At 38.1% G+C, this 19,357-nt stretch overlaps 2 protein-coding genes across 9 annotated transcripts in view; both read right to left on the bottom strand.

Moving 5' to 3' along the window:
* On the bottom strand, window positions 1–6,906 carry rcc1 (regulator of chromosome condensation 1). The gene is made up of 10 exons (XM_084089044.1): window positions 6,738–6,906; window positions 5,820–5,921; window positions 5,272–5,459; window positions 4,985–5,164; window positions 4,808–4,904; window positions 4,602–4,724; window positions 3,079–3,225; window positions 2,869–2,988; window positions 2,600–2,752; window positions 1–813 (listed from the first exon to the last, which is right to left on the bottom strand). The coding sequence occupies exons 2-10, from the start codon at window positions 5,893–5,895 to the stop codon at window positions 638–640; spliced, it is 1,260 nt and encodes a 419-aa protein (XP_083945170.1). The 5' UTR covers window positions 5,896–5,921; window positions 6,738–6,906; the 3' UTR covers window positions 1–637.
* A 1,015-nt stretch (window positions 6,907–7,921) lies between these two features.
* phactr4b (phosphatase and actin regulator 4b) overlaps window positions 7,922–19,357 on the bottom strand; it is a 46,925-nt gene continuing 35,489 nt past the window's right edge. For 5 of the 8 annotated variants that reach the window (XM_084088135.1, XM_084088137.1, XM_084088136.1 and 2 more), the window contains 9 exons: window positions 18,331–18,462; window positions 16,160–16,670; window positions 14,409–14,698; window positions 13,260–13,440; window positions 12,623–12,678; window positions 12,180–12,241; window positions 11,891–12,028; window positions 9,458–9,534; window positions 7,922–9,362 (listed from right to left, as the gene is read on the bottom strand). In XM_084088135.1, the coding sequence (XP_083944261.1) occupies window positions 9,347–9,362; window positions 9,458–9,534; window positions 11,891–12,028; window positions 12,180–12,241; window positions 12,623–12,678; window positions 13,260–13,440; window positions 14,409–14,698; window positions 16,160–16,670; window positions 18,331–18,462 (1,463 nt within the window). In that variant the 3' untranslated portion in view covers window positions 7,922–9,346. The remainder of the gene's footprint in view (window positions 9,363–9,457; window positions 9,535–11,890; window positions 12,029–12,179; window positions 12,242–12,622; window positions 12,679–13,259; window positions 13,441–14,408; window positions 14,699–16,159; window positions 16,671–18,330; window positions 18,463–19,357) is intronic. The other 3 variants (XM_084088139.1, XM_084088140.1, XM_084088138.1) reach the window with 1 other exon arrangement.

The following is a 19,357-nucleotide window of genomic DNA, read 5'->3' as shown; positions in this document are numbered from 1 at the left end:
TTTCTGTAAAATTCATTTTTATTAATTGTCCACAGGGCCAGCAATGCATGGATACAATAATGGTTTCATTTAGGAAATCAGGAAAACAGTTTAACACTGCAAAAGTACAGCAATACCAAATCTGTTCGTTTTTTTTTTGAGAGAGAGGGACAAAGATTAGACCTGCTATTGTAACCGTTTATTGCTCAGACCGGAACATGGAATTTAAAATCGGGGAAAAAAATAACTGGGACTTTTCTAAAACACTTATTAAATCACTTTTTATCTCATACATGCACACAATCATTCACGACAGGCAGTCTCCAGGAGGCACACAAAAGATCTTGGTTAAAAAAAAAGAATTATGAAAATAAAGTAAAGAAGAAACAAAAGTCCATAAAAAAGGTCTCTGATCATCTACCGGACCACATCCAGTGAATGTTTGGGCTCCCCATAAAGCGGGATAAAAGGTTTAATCAGATGATACTCATCCTACCCTCTTCACAACCTACCACCTCCCTCATTTGCTGGCTTAGCTCAGCACAGCACAGGAAGCATTTACCAATCCCAGAATCCCCCAATCTTGATCAAGCTTTAGGTTACAGATACCACTGATACAGTAGATTGGCTCCGCTGTCTTTAGTCAAGGAGTTAAAGATCAGCTCTCCTGCTTGTCTTTGACCAGCAGGACCGTGTGCTGCCCTCCACTGGACACTGATAGAACTACACGGTTCTCCAGCTGCTTGCCTGTCATTTCCACTGGGCTCCATTCATCCTCCTCTTCTCCTGTACCCAGCTGCAGGTTGGTACCCATTCCCCAGGAAAACACGGAGCCTGACCAACAGATACCGAAAACACAGCTTTAAAGCAAGATCAAAACAAGCCAACAGTACATTCTATGTTATTTGTTAATGTCCTAAAAACAAAACTGCTGTGAAGGGGTGCAATTAATGTAATCAGTGGTTGAGGATACATCTGTGAACAATACACACACTGCGTCATTTGCTGCTTTTGCCATTTAAAAATACAGGGACAAACAATGCTACAACCCAAACGGTATCTAACTATAAATGCACTGATCAGTTTTGATTAGGCAAGTAAAACCAATTAGTTTTCAATCAAATTTATACATGTATTTAAATATCTGCCATAAAAGCACACTACCGTTCTGTTCAAAAGATCAGAGTCATTACAGTTTGTTTGTTGTTGTTAAAAATTAACACTTAAGCAAGGATGCATTTAAGGCCATATCCACACTAATACGTTTTGGTTTGAAAACGCATCTTTTTCTCTTCGTTTTGGCCTTCCGTCCAGACCGAGACAGCGTTTTTAATGAAAACAAAGCTTTTTGAAAACACTCTCCAAAGTTTTTGAAAACGCTGTTTTCACGCTGTAGTGTGGACTGCGAAAACGGAGGTATTTAAAAACGATGACGCAAGTTTAGTCATGTGATGCATATTGTACCAATAGATATTCATGTTTATATTGGTATTGTTCCTATTATGTGCCATTCACTTTCACACTGTTGCTAAAATGTGTTATTTTGCACAGTCTGCATATCACAGTCCAGCAAAGATGACAGAAAATTTACTCATTTGCTGTCCTGTGGCAAAACATGAGAGCAGTTGCGTTTTAGACCAAACAAATGGTGACTGAGTGCGACCTGGACGCATCAGTGAATGGGGAGATATTTTGCTAAATAAAATTATCCTGTCAGAAAAATTGCCCGATAACTTTTTTTCCGTCTGTATCATCTCAGTGAGCTTTTACGCATGCGCAGTAAGGAGAATTTAGCGTTTTCAGGCGTTGTTCAAAAGTTTCTCATCCACACTGAGCCATCGGAAAACGCTAGTGTGTACAGAGTTTTTAAATGTATCCGGATTAATGTAGACTAAGTGATCAAAAGTGAAGTGATGTGAGTGATTCCTTTAGAGTTAACACGGGTGAATCTGACTGCAGTAGATGTGAAAGATATGAATAAAAATGAAGTTAATTCGGCCAGCGCTCATACCTGTATTTACATCCTGTTTTCGGTTGAAGTCCAAAGTAGTCGATTGTCGAGTTCACGCGCATATGTTTAGTTACCTATGATCACGTGCGTGAACTCGACAATCGACTACTTTGGACTTCAACCGAAAACAGGATGTAAATACAGGTATGAGCGCTGGCCGAATTAACTTCATTTTTATTCATATCTTTCACATCTATGTTAAAATTGACCGGAGTTCTCCTTTAACAGGAATAAGTAAGATTTTTAAATATAAAAGTCATTAAATTGCAAGAATTTCATGCAATATTACTGGGTACTTGCAAGAGAACAAATGCAATACTTTTGCAAGAGAATCTACCATCTCATTTTATCCCTCCAATCACCATGTCCTTAGTTTACTATATTTTTGATCAAATAATTGCAGTCTTGGTGAGCATAAAAGATGTGTATTTATACCAAATTTGCTTGTGGTCTGAAACCATTTACAATGCATATCAAGTTTTGTATAACAACTTGTAGAGGCAAAAAACATTTTGAATTAGTCAAAACGAACCTGAAGCCAAAAACGGCTATTTAGGATTATTTGAAGGGGTTGGAGTGCATCTAAACCAGGACAGGGTGTATTCTCACCTTGTTTGGTTACAGCGAAGCTCACAGAGGCACCACAGGCAATGACCTGAACGTCACTGATCCCAGGGACAGGTGTGGGCTCACTCTTCTCCCCAGCATCCTTCCCCAGGCCCAGACGGCCATACTCCGCCCGACCAAGACTGTACACTTGTCCTGTGGATGAAGTCAGCAGTTGAACATCATCAGATGCACTGGTGGGACACATGATTCAGTGCCAGCGCAACAAATTTTCATACAAGTATTACAAATGAGGTTTATGGATGACTTGCCTTCTGAATTCAGGCACACTGTGTGATGCTGCCCGCCAGAGAAGCCCACCCAGGAGATGGTGGAGTTCTTGAAAGAACTGAGTTTCAAAGGAACAAAGCAGGTGTCAGTGCTTTGGGTGCCTGTAAATAAAGAAATCAATTAAAAAAAATAAAAAGACTGCAAAAGACAGAGCATTTATTCTTCAGGACTGATTGAGCAAAGAATCTTACCAAGCTGGTGATAATTGGAGAGGCCAAATCCATAGACGTGCCCCTCTTTAGACACAGCAAAGGTGAAGTACGCTCCACAGAAGACATCCGTGAAGATGACCTTCCCCCGTGGCTTAATGATAACCATCTGCGGCTCCAGCAGTCTCACTGACACAGAAAGAAGAAAAATTATATCAACACTGTAGAAGAGAGAACTTAAAGGTGGTAAAAGGAAAAGGATAAGACCACTGAATTATTTATTCAAACAAGTGGGGTCAACTTTTTTTTTTAAAGAAATTAACTTTTCATCAAGGATGCATTAAATTGATCAAAAGTGTCAAGACCTTAATAGCGTTACAAAAGATTTATATTTCAAATGCTGTTCTTTTGAACTTTCTATTCATCAAAGAATCCAGAAAAAAGTATCACAGTCTCCACATAAATATTAAGCACTGCAGCACAACTTTTTTCAACAAAGATATTTCTAGAGCACCAAGCTGTTATTGTCAATTGTAATATTTCACAACGATATTGTTTGTACTGTAAATTTTCAAATTAATGCAGTCTTGGGGAGGTAGGAAAAAAAAAAAAGTTTAAAAACCATTCCCAAATTTTGGGGTCAGTAAGATTGTTTTAGAGCATATTTGAAAACCATCAACATATTTAGAAAAACCAAAATTCTAAATAAAATTAAGGCCTGGAACTAACAATTATTCTTTCAATCTATTCCCGAATAGCCGATTAACCCTTTGGTTAATTTACCAATAAATTACCGTAACTAATTTATGTATAAAGTTTTACCTAATGATACCATCTATGACAAGATAAGGTTTGTGTAGGCCCAATTAGGAATGGGGTTTACTACGGCTGTGTTTAGTCACTTTTTTGGATTTACAGTAGCAATTGCTTAAGTGTGAATCCTGAAATATTTAGTTAATTCAGAAGATTTAAGTAGTTGCTTTGATTATGTTCATTATGATCAAACAGCTGAAGTCACAACCTGAAATCTAACTATTAGCGGTTTTCATAAAACTGTTTACAACGATTGATTGCTCATTATTAAATGAGCCCATTTGAGGGATGAGTCCATCAGTTAGATTTTAAATAATCAACAACAGCGTTAAGTGCTTTGTAACCAGTTGTAGAGAGTATGTTTGAGCCGCGGGTCTTGCAGCCTTGCGCCCACTGCAGTGTATAAAACTGAATGCTATATGAACGCAGCCGTATTAAGCACAAAACATGGGACTGACAACAGTCCTGAACAGAAGTTGTGCTGCTGTGGAAGGCCTATGGCATTTCAGTTTTACAGAATGTGCAGGGCACCATTTTATTTGGTCTCCGTTTAAACAATTCACACTTTAGATTGGGCTCAATATTTTTGTAATAAAGGCAGAGAGTCTGAGCTGCCATCATTAGGGACGACCATAAACAGCGCAATGAATAGACTAATTTACGTAATCTGTTGTGTTGACATGTCATTCCAGCTCTAAAATTATTCATTCACATTCCAGTAGCGACAATCCGATCAACATAGAGATACATACTCAACCCCTTCCTGCCTCCGCGATTAGCGAAGTGCTCAGCCACACGGCCAAGCTGGCCTTGTTCTCCACATCCTGAGGTGTACAGCTCTCCACTCACAGTCAGCATCACCAAATGGTCATTTCCTTTAGAATGAATTAAAAACTTCATAAGAAAGATTTCACAGAGACTGACTACTAAAGTCAAAGCTTGAATTCCTATGACTGACCTGAGACTATTTTAACCACAGGCTTTTCTATAGGGACTTTGACAGGCAATGTGCATTTTTTCATGGGCTCCAGGAGTCCAATGACACCATTATTGTCCTGCAACAGAAAGGAGAGGTCGATCAAAACTGGTACAACATTTCCGCTTCGTAACGGTAAACAAAAAAGGCTATACTCACTCTAAAAGAGCCCCAGACATAGACCGCTCCCTGATCCGTGAGGGCAGCGGTGTGACTGTCTCCTGCAGAAACCTGCACAACTTTTTCCCCAAGGTCCACCTTAGCCGGCACCATCTCTGAGCCCTCCTCCGATGTATCACGACCCAGAGCACCCTCATCATTACAGCCAAATGTATAAATCTACACAGGAATCAGACAAGGAGGACATCAGAAAAAACATAAAATTAATTTGAACAGTCTTGTTGGGTTTTGAAGTCAACGATTAATGATTTGTTTGCTCAGCTTACATTTCCAGTGTCGCTGAGGCAGACTGTGTGCATGCCTCCAGCCACAGCCTGCACGATACCCTCAGGAAGAGTCACCAGAGCTGGTTTCTTCCTCTCCAGCACATCCTCCCCCAGGCCAAGCTGCCCAACATCACCCTGTCCGAGAACAAGCACCAGGCCCTTCTCCTGGCCATGACTACTGTGAGACACTACAAACATACACAAAAGTCAGGCCTGGATATTACAGAAAAACAACTTTTTGCATTTTTGTTCTTATTTGATTTCATTTCCGATGTGCGCTGTAAAGCACTAGACCAATCACAACAGACTGGGCAATCTGACCAATCAGACAAGGAGGGGTTTAGATAGACCGAATCTTTTATCGAACCATTTCAGACGCTCCGAGAAAAGAGGTAATGGTACAATGCATATAAGAAAATTTGGTGTTTTTTGACCTTGGATGCATGTAACCCTATTTTAGGAGACTTCCATAACAAAATAAAGAATGTTTAAATGGCACAATAGGGGCACTTTCAATCTGACAAGAAAATAGAGACAGGACGGCTTACCTTTATGCTTTTTCACAACTGTTGAGTTCTCAGATGCTGCAATCGTTTGTCTCTTTACAGCTTTTTTTGCAGGCATGGTGACTCCAAATTATTGACAAAAATCTAAAACCATGAATAAAAGACATGTTAAACAAGTAACTTCATCAAGGCCAAACTAAACAGCATTTGAGGCCTACACGTATAACAGGCCAGGACTGCTATTAAGTCAAGAACGCTAGTTTCACTTTTTACTATATGAATTACTTCAAACTCCTAAGAAACAAAAACTTTCCAGGATCTGCACTGTTGTACAGGGTCACATACTGGCTACACATTGTCTGCGTCTCAAAACCTAAAAGGCAGTATACTTAGATAGCATATTAAAGCACAATGTGCGCCAATTTGGTCTCATAGGTGCAAACATTTTTTGTGTGTGTGTGTGTGTGTGTGTGTGTGCATCATAACAGCTAAAAATATAGGCAACTTCCTAAGTTTTGAGACCGCCACTTTTTTCTGGCGCTGACTTCACAGACTATGACTGACAGCAGCAAATGTTTGATGGCGGTTTATCGGTCAAACATGGCATTGTAAAGGACAGATGATGGTCTTATTCTTTCAGCTTTTATACATAACTTAAATGCAGGAAATTAATTTAAACATGGCGGAAGAAGACCAGAGTTCAAGTTTAAAGTCATTAAGGAACAACCCGCTAAAAGTTTAAACATCAAGCCTTATAACGCGACACTCTGGAGAGTTTAAGTTACACGGTTCAGCCTTGTAACATAAGTTATTTAATAACTTACATCGCACAAGTATCAAACTTCAAATGATATTAAGAGCAATGAATGAATTAAACAGGCTCAATTGTGCTTGTTCGGTAACAGATATTTCACAAGCACATTGCATAAAATGCACCTATGAAAGAAAATGCTATCTTACCGTCGGTAGGCAGCTGAGATGATAACCTACAATTATGAACTATAATTGCTCAGGTTCAATGCTTTTGCTGGCTCGAGGAGGTTTATGAACACCAGTAACTCCTTGAGAGAGTGTAACGCACGCGTGTCTCACTCCTGCCCTGCTTCATGTATTTCACTGCATTCGCGCTAATAAACAAATGCGCAGGCGCCGCCTATTGGAAAGGCGGGGAGGTTCTTACAGTTAAAAATACACGATCTTTTACCCAGATATATTTTAAAGGTGTTTTTTACATTTTTAAATATTTTAAACTATATATCGCAACCGAGAATAGCTGCAGGTAGATACACCACAACAAAAACAAAAAACAAGAAACCTAAACAAAATAGGCTTTTAAAATCAATGTAAAAGGTTTGTAAAGAGAATATTATCATTATTATTTTACCTTTATATTAGGATTAATTATATCATAATGGTATTTACAAACACTTTGATTTTTTTATTTATATTTTCAGTTTAATTTTAGTAATTGTATGTTTTAATTAATTAAATATTTCTATTTAGCCTTAATTTATTTTTATTTCAGTTTTAGTAATTTTACTTAGAATTATTTTAGTTAGTTAATAGGGCAAAAGTTTGCCGTCTAATTTATTTTATCTGATATCAACTTAATTTCAATCAAAATGAAAACCATTTTTAATACTGTAGTTTGTTAACAATTACAATACTATGTAAAAAATAAGATGTAAAAATGACCATATACATAGTGACAAATGCAGAAATTAGGAATATTACCCATTTCTGGCCCTTTCTTGGCACTAACAGTGCTCTCTAAAACCTCATAGCACCTTTGATGTTATTTGCTAATTGTGGCACATTTTTATCTTCTTTGCAACGTATTAAGCACATAGTGTGTTTATTTTCGCAACTGCAATTTTGAAACTGATTTCTCATATTTGCAATGTAATATCTCATTTGGACATTACAGCTCAAACCTGTGAAAAAAGGGGCCAGCAAAGACTGCAATCTGTCTTTGATTAACATCTTTATTTCTGAAATTCAGGACCCCAGAAGAACGGTGGCACAAATTATGTGGCTTTAAATTATAAAATGTGAATCATTACCCATTAGATTCTGTGCACAAAATCATACAGTCAATATGTCATAAGAATGCATTTGCAAGTAAGAAAAAAAAGCAACACATATTATTGGTAAGCATTTTAATTTAGATTTAGTGTTTACATCTAAACAGCAAATTTACTGTCAGTTTCACATATAATTAAAAAGCAAGAATATACAACGCTACATTACAATGGAACATTCTGCTCCCATTCTTGTAGTGCTGAATAATACACTAATCATTTTGTGCTTAAAAAAATAGTAACCTATATGAGTTTCAATATATTTAAAATATTTTTCAAAATAAAAGGAAGACAAGATATACACAAACAGTCAGGTTCATCTACAGAATAGATCTGTACAGCAGAGCAATTCCTATAATCCTACTGGCCAAAAACAACACGAATGACAAAATAATCGCAAAAAATTAAGAAGAGTTCCTGCCGCGATAACCTCCCTGTCAACAGTACTTTACAAAGACTTCATTTTTAGAGCTATATCAGTGCGTGCCCAGACTAAATTCATCCTCCTTTTAAAAGGGTAATAAATAATCAGGAAATCCTTTTTATTTAGAAATAAAATATTTTGTAAACATAATTTGGACACTTCTTAAAACTGAAATAGCTGGACTTCACTTTTACAGAAGGTGATACGATTAATAAAAAATAAAAAGATGGTAAAAGATAATAGATCACAGTTTCGCTGTAGATCAATAGTGAGATATGGATCGCTTACATTCTATCTAAAAATTGACCCTGTCTTCCTCTATTCTTCTCTATGACTTCTCAAACTGTGAAGACCACAAAGTAGGGGGAATCTGTAACCCTGTCTTGAATAAAGAGGGCCAAAGCCAAAGTTATGAAATTAAAAAAAAATCTTGAGCCTTAAAGTATCTAAGTTAAAACGTCCCAAACTAAGAAAAATTACAGCAGCCTATACAAACATACACAAATACACAATTAATGTCCAGGCTCAGGCCTTATTCTTGCAGTTCTTCTGTCTGCCCTGCTATTTGTCATTAACTAACACTTACTGTAGTATTACTGTATTTATTATTGTCACATCATTATTATTACTATTATTTTTAACTTTGTTACACTTCCCTGAAAGGAAATAAAGTTTATCATATGAAGTAAAAGCAGAAAAAAGGCCATTTAGAGAGTAGAGAGAGGAATATCTGCCATTGGCACAAGTAACATCCTCTAATAAGTCCTTCGTCGCCTCTCTGTCTTGGCACGTGGGTCCCCTAAAGTCCAGGAGAAATACTGCATCTGTCCCCCAGAGGTCACCCGTCCCACACATCAGTGGGTGGACGACTGAGAAACGGTCTGTTTTATTTTTGATTCGATTAGTTTCTGAATGCTCCAGGTGACCCTGTGCATTTGAAGTAGTACATTCATAGTAAAAGCAGTCTGAGAGGTGCTCTGACACCCAGAGGCTCCTCACCAGAAAAAAACAGCCATTTCATCCCACCGGCCTTTAAGTGCTTCATTTTCCAGTTAAAGACGCAGCTAAGGACGATGGAATCTAGAAACGACACAAATCCACATAAAAATGCATATAAATGGTTAGATGCTTTGCAGTTCTGTGTATTTTTATGTTGCAAATAACAATACACTTACCTTGTGTAAATTCTGCTTTCCTCATGCACTTCCATCTCAGAGCTCTTAAACTCGTTGAGCTCTTTCCGAATAGCAGCCTAAACAAACAGGTTAAGAGTTGGTCAGTGTTGATGGTAATCAGATGTAATCAGATTACTTTTTTCCCAAGTAACTAATGAACACACTACTTTTAAAGTTACTTTTTCAAATAAGTAACGCAAGTTACTTTGTTTTCCCATTTATTTACTGACAGGACTCCTGTCCCCATGTTGAGAAAAATCATGCGTAAGTGCAGAGGTGTTGTGTGCGCTGTGTAAGCATGATGGTTATTGTAGTTCTAGATTAAATGTGAGCATGCATTTACATTTCACTTGCACAAAAACAGATTCAGTATTCCTCAAAATGAATAAAACAGTGAAATTCAAACCTGCAATAATTAAATATGTTAAATTACACAAATACACTATGAATTTAATCTCACTTTATTAACCAATGTCTTTGCTGCTGACCTTTGATGATCCAATTTAAGGAAGGAATTAAATGACTTTAGTTAAACATCACATTTGTGTTTCCTTTTTTTTATTTTTTTATTGCTTGAGAGTGTTAAACTCTGGCTGCATACTTCCCTACTATAAAGTAGGAGAAAAACAGTATTTGGCAAAAGTAGTATGTCCGAATTCACAGTACTCATAAAAGAGCAGGCAAAAGTACCCAGATGACCTACCACTTCCGGCGAGATTCTGAAGTTTGCATATGATGGACACTTTACTATCCCATGAGGCCACAGGAGAGGATTTTTGAATGGCGGTGAAGCAACACAACTAACACTGGTAGGTCACGTGATAATGACAGAATGGCGAATGTAGTACATCCAGATTACATTCAAACTATACATACTCTTTAAGCAATTGTGAAGTAATTGGTTTATCAAGAGAGTATACAATTTCAGACGCAGCCTATCTTTTCCTGCATCCTATTAAAGGAGAACTCCGGTCAATTTTAACATTGAGCTCATTTTTTTGTACATTTGGAGTGCTGTCAGTACAGAGAACAACGACAAAAATCGGTGTTGCCTACACCGTGTTATCCTCTTTTTAAAATTTGCACCCTGTTGACTTCAATGGGGCACGTTTTAAACCTGCTTTTAGCCTCTTAACATCCTTGATGTGTCATTACAAGTGCACAGGTCATGTGAGTGATTCCTTCGGAGTGAACGCGTGTGAATCTGACTGCAGTAGATGTGAAAGATATGAATAAAAGTGATGTTAATTCAGCCAGCGCTCATACCTGTATTTACATCCTGTTTTCGGTCGAAGTCCATAGTAGTCGATTGTCGAGTTCACGCGCGTGATCATAGGTACTAAACCTATGCGCGTGAACTCGACAATCGATTACTATGGACTACCGATTTTTGTCGTTGTTCTCTGTACTGACAGCACTCCAAATGTACAAAAAAATGACTGGAGTTCTCCTTTAATCTGCAAATCAGAATGGCAGCAAAACTAAAAGGTTTGTTTGAGCTGCGCCCTCTATTGTACAGATGTGAATTTACATTTCCTTCAACCTGAGGCTTATTCATTTAACTATGTGTAAAAAGGTCTTTATAGCTGCCAAAAATAGAACTTTTTTGTAATTAAAAAACAAACAAGTGAGCCCTGCCCAGATAAGAAAAAGTAACACAAAAATAACACGACACATTACTTTCCACAAAAAGTATCTAAGTAACGCAGTAAGTTGCTTTTTTAAAGCTACACTGTGTAGGATTTTCTTCCATCTAGCGGTGAAATTGTTTATGACTACCAACTGAATATTACTTTCTAGCCCCTCCCATTCCGAGGGCATTTTAACTCCTACGGTGGCCGTATTATTTCAAATCTGCCGGCAGTCGCGAGTAATCTCCCCCTCGCATTCGTCACGGTGCCACTGCGTGTAAAAACGCGAAAGGCGAAGCTTGAATTCCCAGGTATGTCCTTTGGCTAATGTATTTTCAAGATGGAGGCGCAACATGGCTGCCGCCATTCGAACGACTCGCTCGTATGTATTCTAAATGGCAGATTCTACGCTTACGAGAATACTTGATTAGTTGGTAGAAGTAATTACACATTAATGGGCACATATCATTTTGAAAGAACAAAGTGTTTTTGCTAAGAATCAACTTAAAAAATTACACAGTGTAGCTTTAAGGGAGTAACGCAATACTGTTACGCATTATTTTTAAAAGTAACTTTCTCCAACACTGGAGTTGGTTGATTATGTGTAGAGGAGATATAGACCAATAAGTGAGAAATTCAAAAGAAAGCAGTGTCTTTTAAGACTATTTATAATCTTCAGTACTCAAGTCAAATGATATATAAAAAGCTCTAGATCTTTATATAGACACAAATGTGTGTGTGGTTGCATACCCAAGTTATGCAGATGTAATGAGATGCTTTCGTTTTTGTACTGTAGTTTTACCTTGTCTGCGGGGGTGAGTTTGGTCCATGGCTTGTCAGCACGGCGGTCATAGTCCTGAGCGCATGTGACCTCCACATACTCGTGGAAACGTAATATTTTCCGAGCCTGTAGTTCGGCCACAGTCGGCCGTTCACTCAACTAAAAAAAGAAAAACAGACAAATGCGTGTCACAAATGCAGTTGAATGTTTGATTGAAATTCCTTTAAGCAAGATCACTTTCAATGCTTGCTAAAATCAACCTTAAAATTATATTCCAGGTAAATTTTAATGCAAGCGAACCGAATCGCACCTTTCTGGTGAGTCTGCGCTTGATCTCCCTGACCTCTGCTTGTCTGTCCGCTTGGTTTTTTGCTGGAAAAAAGAGACACCATCAACATCGATTAGGCTGAATCAAATCCAATATCATAGGAAAATGATGTGAAGTACTGAAAACTGCCAGCACATAAACGACAGACAACTATTAAAATACAAAATAAAAGTAGGCAGCAAAGTATTTTAAATATATGAGAGAAACACAAGCAAAGACTTCACTCTATTTAGCAGAAAATATCTGTAATATCTTATGAACCAATAGAGACGGAGAGTGAAATATATGTGGGTCAGTGTCAAACCTTCAGTGAACACTGAGGGAATAAATGAACAGGAATAAATGAGTAACTAATGAAACGAGAAAAAAAGGACAGAACGGAAGCAGGAAAATAAATCTAGAGTGAGTATAAAGAGGGAATTTACGCTGGAGAATGTTTCTCTGTTCCAACTCCTCAGCAGTGGGTCTCTGGCTCAATCGTCTACAGAAAAAACAAAACAACAACCTCATATTATTCATATATTCTCTTTATTTTGCACAATATTATAAACAATAATTGAATATATATGAATATTTATTTTAATTATGTTTAAATATCATTTAAAATGTAATGTTTAAATATATATTTAAATATTACATTTAATTTAATAGGCACGATATTGTTCTGTTTATTATAAGCACAAGCTGCAGTTTTGTCATCTGTCACTTTAAATGCTTGAGCTCTTTAAAGCAGGATGGATTCTTATTGGCTGTCATTTCTGTCAATCATCAGCTGGAAAAAATTGTTGTGAAAGTGATTCCAATGATATTGTTAATGCGTGCCGTTATTGTTATAGTTGTGGTGTGGGCTCTGCTATTCTTTTACGTTTAGAACGTTTTATAAAACGTTATCATTATAGTAATTGTTCTTGGTGTGAATAGGCCTTAACTTCTTGTTTCTTGTTGGTTCTTCTTACACGGAGTATCAGTCTATGACTGATTCACAGCTGTGTTGATATTCAGTACAACAGTATTTCAGTGTAATCTGTATTTATGTGGGTGTGTGGCTGAGAGGGCTATTACCGTGTGAGCGCAGAACCAATCTGTGTGCGGATGGCCTCCCACTGCTCCTTGCTCTGCCACGACAGACTGGTGTGCTCCACTTTGGCCTGCCTCTCAGGAGCCTGCCTGTCTGGGGCAGAGGGCCGACTGCTCAGCTTCAGCGCCAGCGTGTCCTTCCTTTTCACCCTGCTGGCCAGAGCACCTGCAGCAAGCAAACACACACACACACACACACACACACACATGCAGTCAGAAGTTCTGGCTCTCTTTTATAAGGACAGATGTCTGAATATACAAGCTTACTAAAAAAAAAACTGTGGAATTAATAGAGACAGCAGAAGGCCCATTCTAAAAACACAGACACAAATGTATTGTGTAAAATGTACAACTGGTTGTACATTTATAAAAACACACACACACACACACACACACACACACTTAAGACATTTATAATGTTACAAATGATTTCCATTTCAAATAAATGCTGTTCTACTGAACTTTCTATTCACTAAAAAATCCTGAATAAACAAATCATGGTTTACACAAAAAATATTAAGCAATACAACTGTTTTCCACATTGATAATAATAATAATAATAATAATAATAAATGTTTCTTGAGCAGTAAATCAGTATATTAGAATGATTTCTGAAGGATCATGTGACACTAAAGACTGAAGTAATGATGCTGAAAATTCAGCTTTGCCATCACAGGAATATATTAAAATTTTAAAATCGTAATAATATTTTTATAATATTATTGACTGTTATTAACTTTATTTGTTTTTACTTTATTGACTGTTATTAACTTCTTTCAAAAACATCTTACTGTCCCCAAATTCTTTTGTGAATTAACAGTGTGTGTGTGTATATGAAATCTTCAGATGCAAAAGCCTCTAAGTGCCATCTGAAATTTTCTTCTAGAATGACCATTTTTATCAAGCTCGTATATTTAGGTTCAGTAATTTCACTTTAAGGACAATTAATTAATAGGTAATTTTCATTGCCATTAAAGTGAAATAACTGAACTTAAACATACAAGCTTGATAGAAATTATCATTCTAGAAGAAAATTTCAGATGGCACTTAGAGGCTTTTGCATCTGAAGTCTATATATACACACACACACACACACACACACACCTATATATATATATATATATATACACATACTTGGTGGGCTGTCATCATCCTCGTCTTCATCCGATTCATCATCCTTGTACAGCACGGGTCCGTCTGAATCGCTCTCATCCGGCTGCTGATCTTCCTCATCTTCCTCCTCCTCGCTGCTGTTGTTTCCTTCTGGGATGACGCTGATGCTCAGGTCCCCCACCAGACATCTGCGGCTACGAGGCTCAAGATCTGGCTGGGACTGAGGGGATGGGAGGTGATCAGGTGGATGTTCCTCATCATCATCATCGTCATCTTCCTCCTCCTCTTCATCAGAGTAGTCATCCTCATCCCTGAGCAAATAAAAATCCATTTCATATTGGACCTATATGCATATTAATGTACTGTATTTGCAACTTTTTACTGTCAGGAACATTCGAGAGAGGATACAAAATATTTTAGAGAAAAAGAGAATGCAAGATGGATTGAACCAGCCTTTCTTAAACGAGCACCAAGGCTCAATGGGTGAACGTGATTTCACCAAGCACAACCTGTTCCTGAATCAACATCTTTGTCTATCTTGGAACAACATTCCAATCAACCAATCAGATTTGAGGGACAAGTTTAAGGCTTATGTAAAGTTTAGGCTTACAACCAGGGTTAGGAGCTTCTACATCAGTGTTATTAAGGTCTACAGGGGAGGATAGAGGGCAGTGGGACCGGGAAAGGACCACGAACCAGAACTCATGTCGCCCAAAGCACTGTTTTGCTATATGTTGGAGCGCTCTCCACGTGGCCATGGCTCTAACATGGTTACTTTTAAATGAGGTAAATGAGGCAGCCTCAATGATGTATGCAACTGACAAATGCAACATCCAGAAGGGCACAGCTTTCAAAATGACACTGCTGATAAAACATATAGCCTATAGTTATACTACATACCAAAATCTGCAATTAGTCTAGTCTATGAGCAAATTATAGAGACTCGTCTAACACTATAGACCGGTCTAAAATAGCTTTGTGAAACCGGCCCGGAAAACGGAAATTTTAGGGATAACTTATGAGTAGGGTTAGGTTTAGGTTCAGGGGTAGTGATAGGGCTAGGACTAAATTTTCAGACAGGAATGTTGTTCCATCATCAACAAAATACGCTCAAAATATGTCTTACTTGGCAAAATCATGGTGACTGGCTCAATGTCTATGGAGGTTGTTTTTTTTTCATGTCAAGCATCAGCAAGAGCATGAAAATTACTAGTTAAATGTTTACACTGCTATTTTAAAAGTGTTGAAACTGAAGTAGTGTGGGGGCGGTAACTTGGTTCTATCAATCCATTTTTGATTGGAATTTGATTCATGAAAGCTGGATTTGAAAAATGTGAGTTTGCAGTCAATTGTGGAAGGATGGGGTTTAAGTGCACTTAATGATTGGAGAAATCCAGAAACATCAGAGAGAAGTCTGTCATTGCCCTGGAAGACTGATTTATGAGACTTTGATTAAACGTCACAAGGTCCAAAAAAAATTATATAAAATTGTTTTAATTTAATAATTATATATTATTTATATTATATTATATAAATATTATATATTTTTTAATTGAATAATTATACGTACAAATATATATATATATTACAAACACATATACATACACATACTGTACATACACACATGGATGAATCGTCCACAATAAGATCTATAATATGCTTTTACAAAAAATGTGCATTGCATTTACAGAAATTGTGACCACATTTTTATTATTTAATTTTTGATGGACAGCTTTAATCGAAACTAAAGAAAGTGCCCAGATTACACTCACAGTTTGAGAGGCTGGATGGTGACTGGCAGTGGGCGGCCACCCTGGTACTCCGGCGCTGTCTCAAACAGCAGTGAGTGGGCACGCTGGGAGCCATCTGGGTGTGGGAGGGTGGGTCCTGGGCTACTGAGCGCCCTCTGGATCATGATGTGTAAGGGAACGGGTGCTTGACGGGCAGGTGGTTCCTCCGGCGGGCTGGGAGGGTCAAAGTGGACAGGAAGTGGCTGGGGCAGGGGGTAGGGGTAGGAGTGTTGGTGGAGGAGGTGATGTGTGTGGGCCCGTGGAGGGGAAGGGGGGATGTGTGTGGGGAGAGGTGGGGATGGGGGAGGTGGGGGCAGCTGGTAGCCCCCAGGGATGTTGGCCCTTATGTCCTCAGACAGAATTGAGGGAAGGGAGGATATGGTCAGAGGAGAGTCTTCTGGATTGCGCTTGGTGACAGGCGTGGTTCTCTTCGGGGGCATGGGGGGTGAGGGTTTGACCGGTACTAGGTTGGTGCCTCCTTGTGCGAGTTCAGCTGTAGAATATTATGCATAAAGAAACATTGTAAACATAAGTAACAGTTTTTCAAACATACTGCATTAAAGTTCAAACATCACTGTACTATTACTCAACAGAATTAAAGGAACAGTTCACCTAAAAATGAAAATTCTGTCACCCACCCTCATGCCATTCAAAACCCATATGACTTTCTTCCATGGAAAACAAAAGGAGACTTTATTTTTATTTTTTTTTACATCTTGTCCATTAAATTAGTTGATCCAGTTCACAAAACCAGTCCCTGACTGGCACAAAAAAACTCCCTGACTCAATGATTCAGCTCACAGGAGCAGCGCTGCTATTGTTAAATAAAACTAAAATTATTATTTTTTAAAATCACCCTTAACTGAAATAAATCAAAAATAAGATCAAATATAAATATTAGATGAAAAACTATGTTGTCTTGGCAACTAACTAAAATAAATTTAGTTAAAGTACCAAAATTAATTATAAATTAAAGCTAAATAGAAATATAACAAAAGCACATTACATAGTCTTTAAAACAAAGTACAATAAAAAATAATGACCAATCAAAAATGTTAATAAATATTATAATAAACAGTAAATAAATAATACTAAAATAACAATTCACAGGAGAACATTAAACTTCCATTAAATTTCCATCTGTTCCTCAAAAAAGTTATCAAATGACTTTAAAAGTATAATAAAATGTAGTCCATATCACTTCTAAAGTGCTTCCAGTACAGACAAAATGTATTCTTGTGTTCCACAGAACAACTAAAATCATACACGTTTGGAATGAGATGAGGGTGAGTAAATGATGACAGAAATATCCCTTTTGTTTAATACAAACTTTAAAGTTTTCACATTTCATATTAGTAGAATCAAATGACTTCCATCCCGACTCGCCAGTAAGGTCACCGAAGACCAACTGATTCTTACAGAACACATTCTAAGCAAGCAAGTTGAATGAAGATGAAAAGCCATGTGACTGCTAATCAATGCAATGCAAACCCATGTCACATGACTCGAATTGATGAATTGCTCTACACGTAACTGCCAAAGATAAAGTGCAAGTATAATGAAGTACAGCGGCCAAACATTATTAATGAAAAGGAAGCATAAAGTAAGCTAAACATGCAAACTGCATGTTAAAACATTCTTTGGATTAGCCTGGCTGCCTACGAATCAAATGCATGAATTTTAGCTCTAAAGCTAAGCAACCCCGCAGGCTTTCAGCATGTCATGATGAGGTGGACTGGATTCATTCCTCGTTTCTAATCTCACAGCTGCTTGTGGAGCAACTGTTGCCTGGAGTAGCTTATACAGAACATATGCTGGCACCTGTCATGATGGGGCATTTCCAGCAGCGGTGGCTAAGATTGCCTCAATTGTACGGTCTTCTAGCCGTTTAAACACCTGTTAATAATGTGCCAACGTGGCGTGCTGCACGCTTTTGACAGCTTTAATGCCCAGAACATGCAGTTTTGCACTTGAGAATAGGAGTGAGAGAGAAAGAGTAGCAGCAAGGGGGGCGTGTTAGTCGAAATTAGCCCGTGCACGCTCAGTTGGTGCGCTAAAGGCATGCTATGCTGAGGATAAGAAAGATGAGGCTAGCGCACACAGCAGTAGATGAAGGACCCAGGTTTGGTGACAGGCCTGGCCTCGACGTTTACCTGTGCGCATGCCTCCTGCCCGCCGACAGAGGTAGACAGGCAGGGACAGGTAGACGTCATGGTCACCCTCACGCTTCCAACAGGACCAGTAGAGAGGGAAATCGCTGCCGTCACCCCCGTGCAGGGTGGAGGCTGGCGGGGGACAAAAACACAGTCCCCGGGCATCAAACACCACATACCTTTACAAAAGCAGGGACGACTTACTCCTTTAATTGACTGTGAACAGCACGAAGGTGAGGCTACACACAGAAGGTTTTTAAAGTCAACGTGAAATCAAAATTGACCCCATTTATTTTCCAAATGCATGCTCTTGGTCTTATTGTGAATGATTAATCTGTGCAGATTATATATATATAACAATTTAACATGCTCTTCCTCTGAAACAACTTTCCTTTTCTTGTGGCATCACTTTGGCTGAGAAAGCTGTTGGATAATTAACCAATAGCCAAATAGACAGTTATTTTTTTAGGCATTCAACAAACTTGCTAGTTTCAAAATTGCATTAGTTACTTTTTTTCCCCTTATTTTCATTTTTTCCTTGTTGAATATCCTGTTTCACTAAGAAATACATCACATTGTGGAAGTAAAATGGGTTGCAAATGGCAATTCACATCGACTTTAAATGCATATGCGAGTTAAAGAACCAGCTAAAGCCATAGATTTGAACACCTAGATGATCCAAAAAAGTCAACAGCACCACTATCTTCAACATTTTGGGTTGAGATAGCTAACAACTACCAAGAAAAATGCCAGAGCACTGTGGAACCAGTCAAAGTAAAAGAAAACCAACACATTTCAAAATGTTATTGTTAATCCTATCACAAATGGTCAGCAAGACCTTTGTACAATTACTATTCTTTTAACGCAACAGAGCTTCTGTCTGGTGTCTGCGGTTCAACATCAAGATCTGGCCCATTCCAGTGTACTGTGACCCAGCACACTTATAAGCAGTAAAACATCAACACATATGTGAAATGTACAGCTCTGCCTTTCAGAGGCACTGACTGACAAGCTCATTGACTGGCTT

The sequence above is a fragment of the Abramis brama genome (genome assembly GCF_963993115.1).
Source record: "Abramis brama genome assembly, chromosome: 17".
In the NCBI taxonomy this organism is placed as follows: Eukaryota; Metazoa; Chordata; class Actinopteri; order Cypriniformes; family Leuciscidae; genus Abramis; species Abramis brama.
Note: the sequence above shows the minus strand (reverse complement) of the source record. Positions and strands in the feature narration are given on the sequence as shown.

Coding starts and splice junctions, on each gene's coding strand:
- rcc1 (XM_084089044.1), bottom strand. CDS start 5,895: ATGCCTGCAAAAAAAGCTGTAAAGAGACAAACGATTGCAGCATCTGAG. Junction 4,905..4,984: donor ATGTCTGGGGCTCTTTTAGA/GTGAGTATAGCC, acceptor TTTCTGTTGCAG/GACAATAATGGTGTCATTGG. Junction 2,989..3,078: donor CTCCAATTATCACCAGCTTG/GTAAGATTCTTT, acceptor CTTTATTTACAG/GCACCCAAAGCACTGACACC.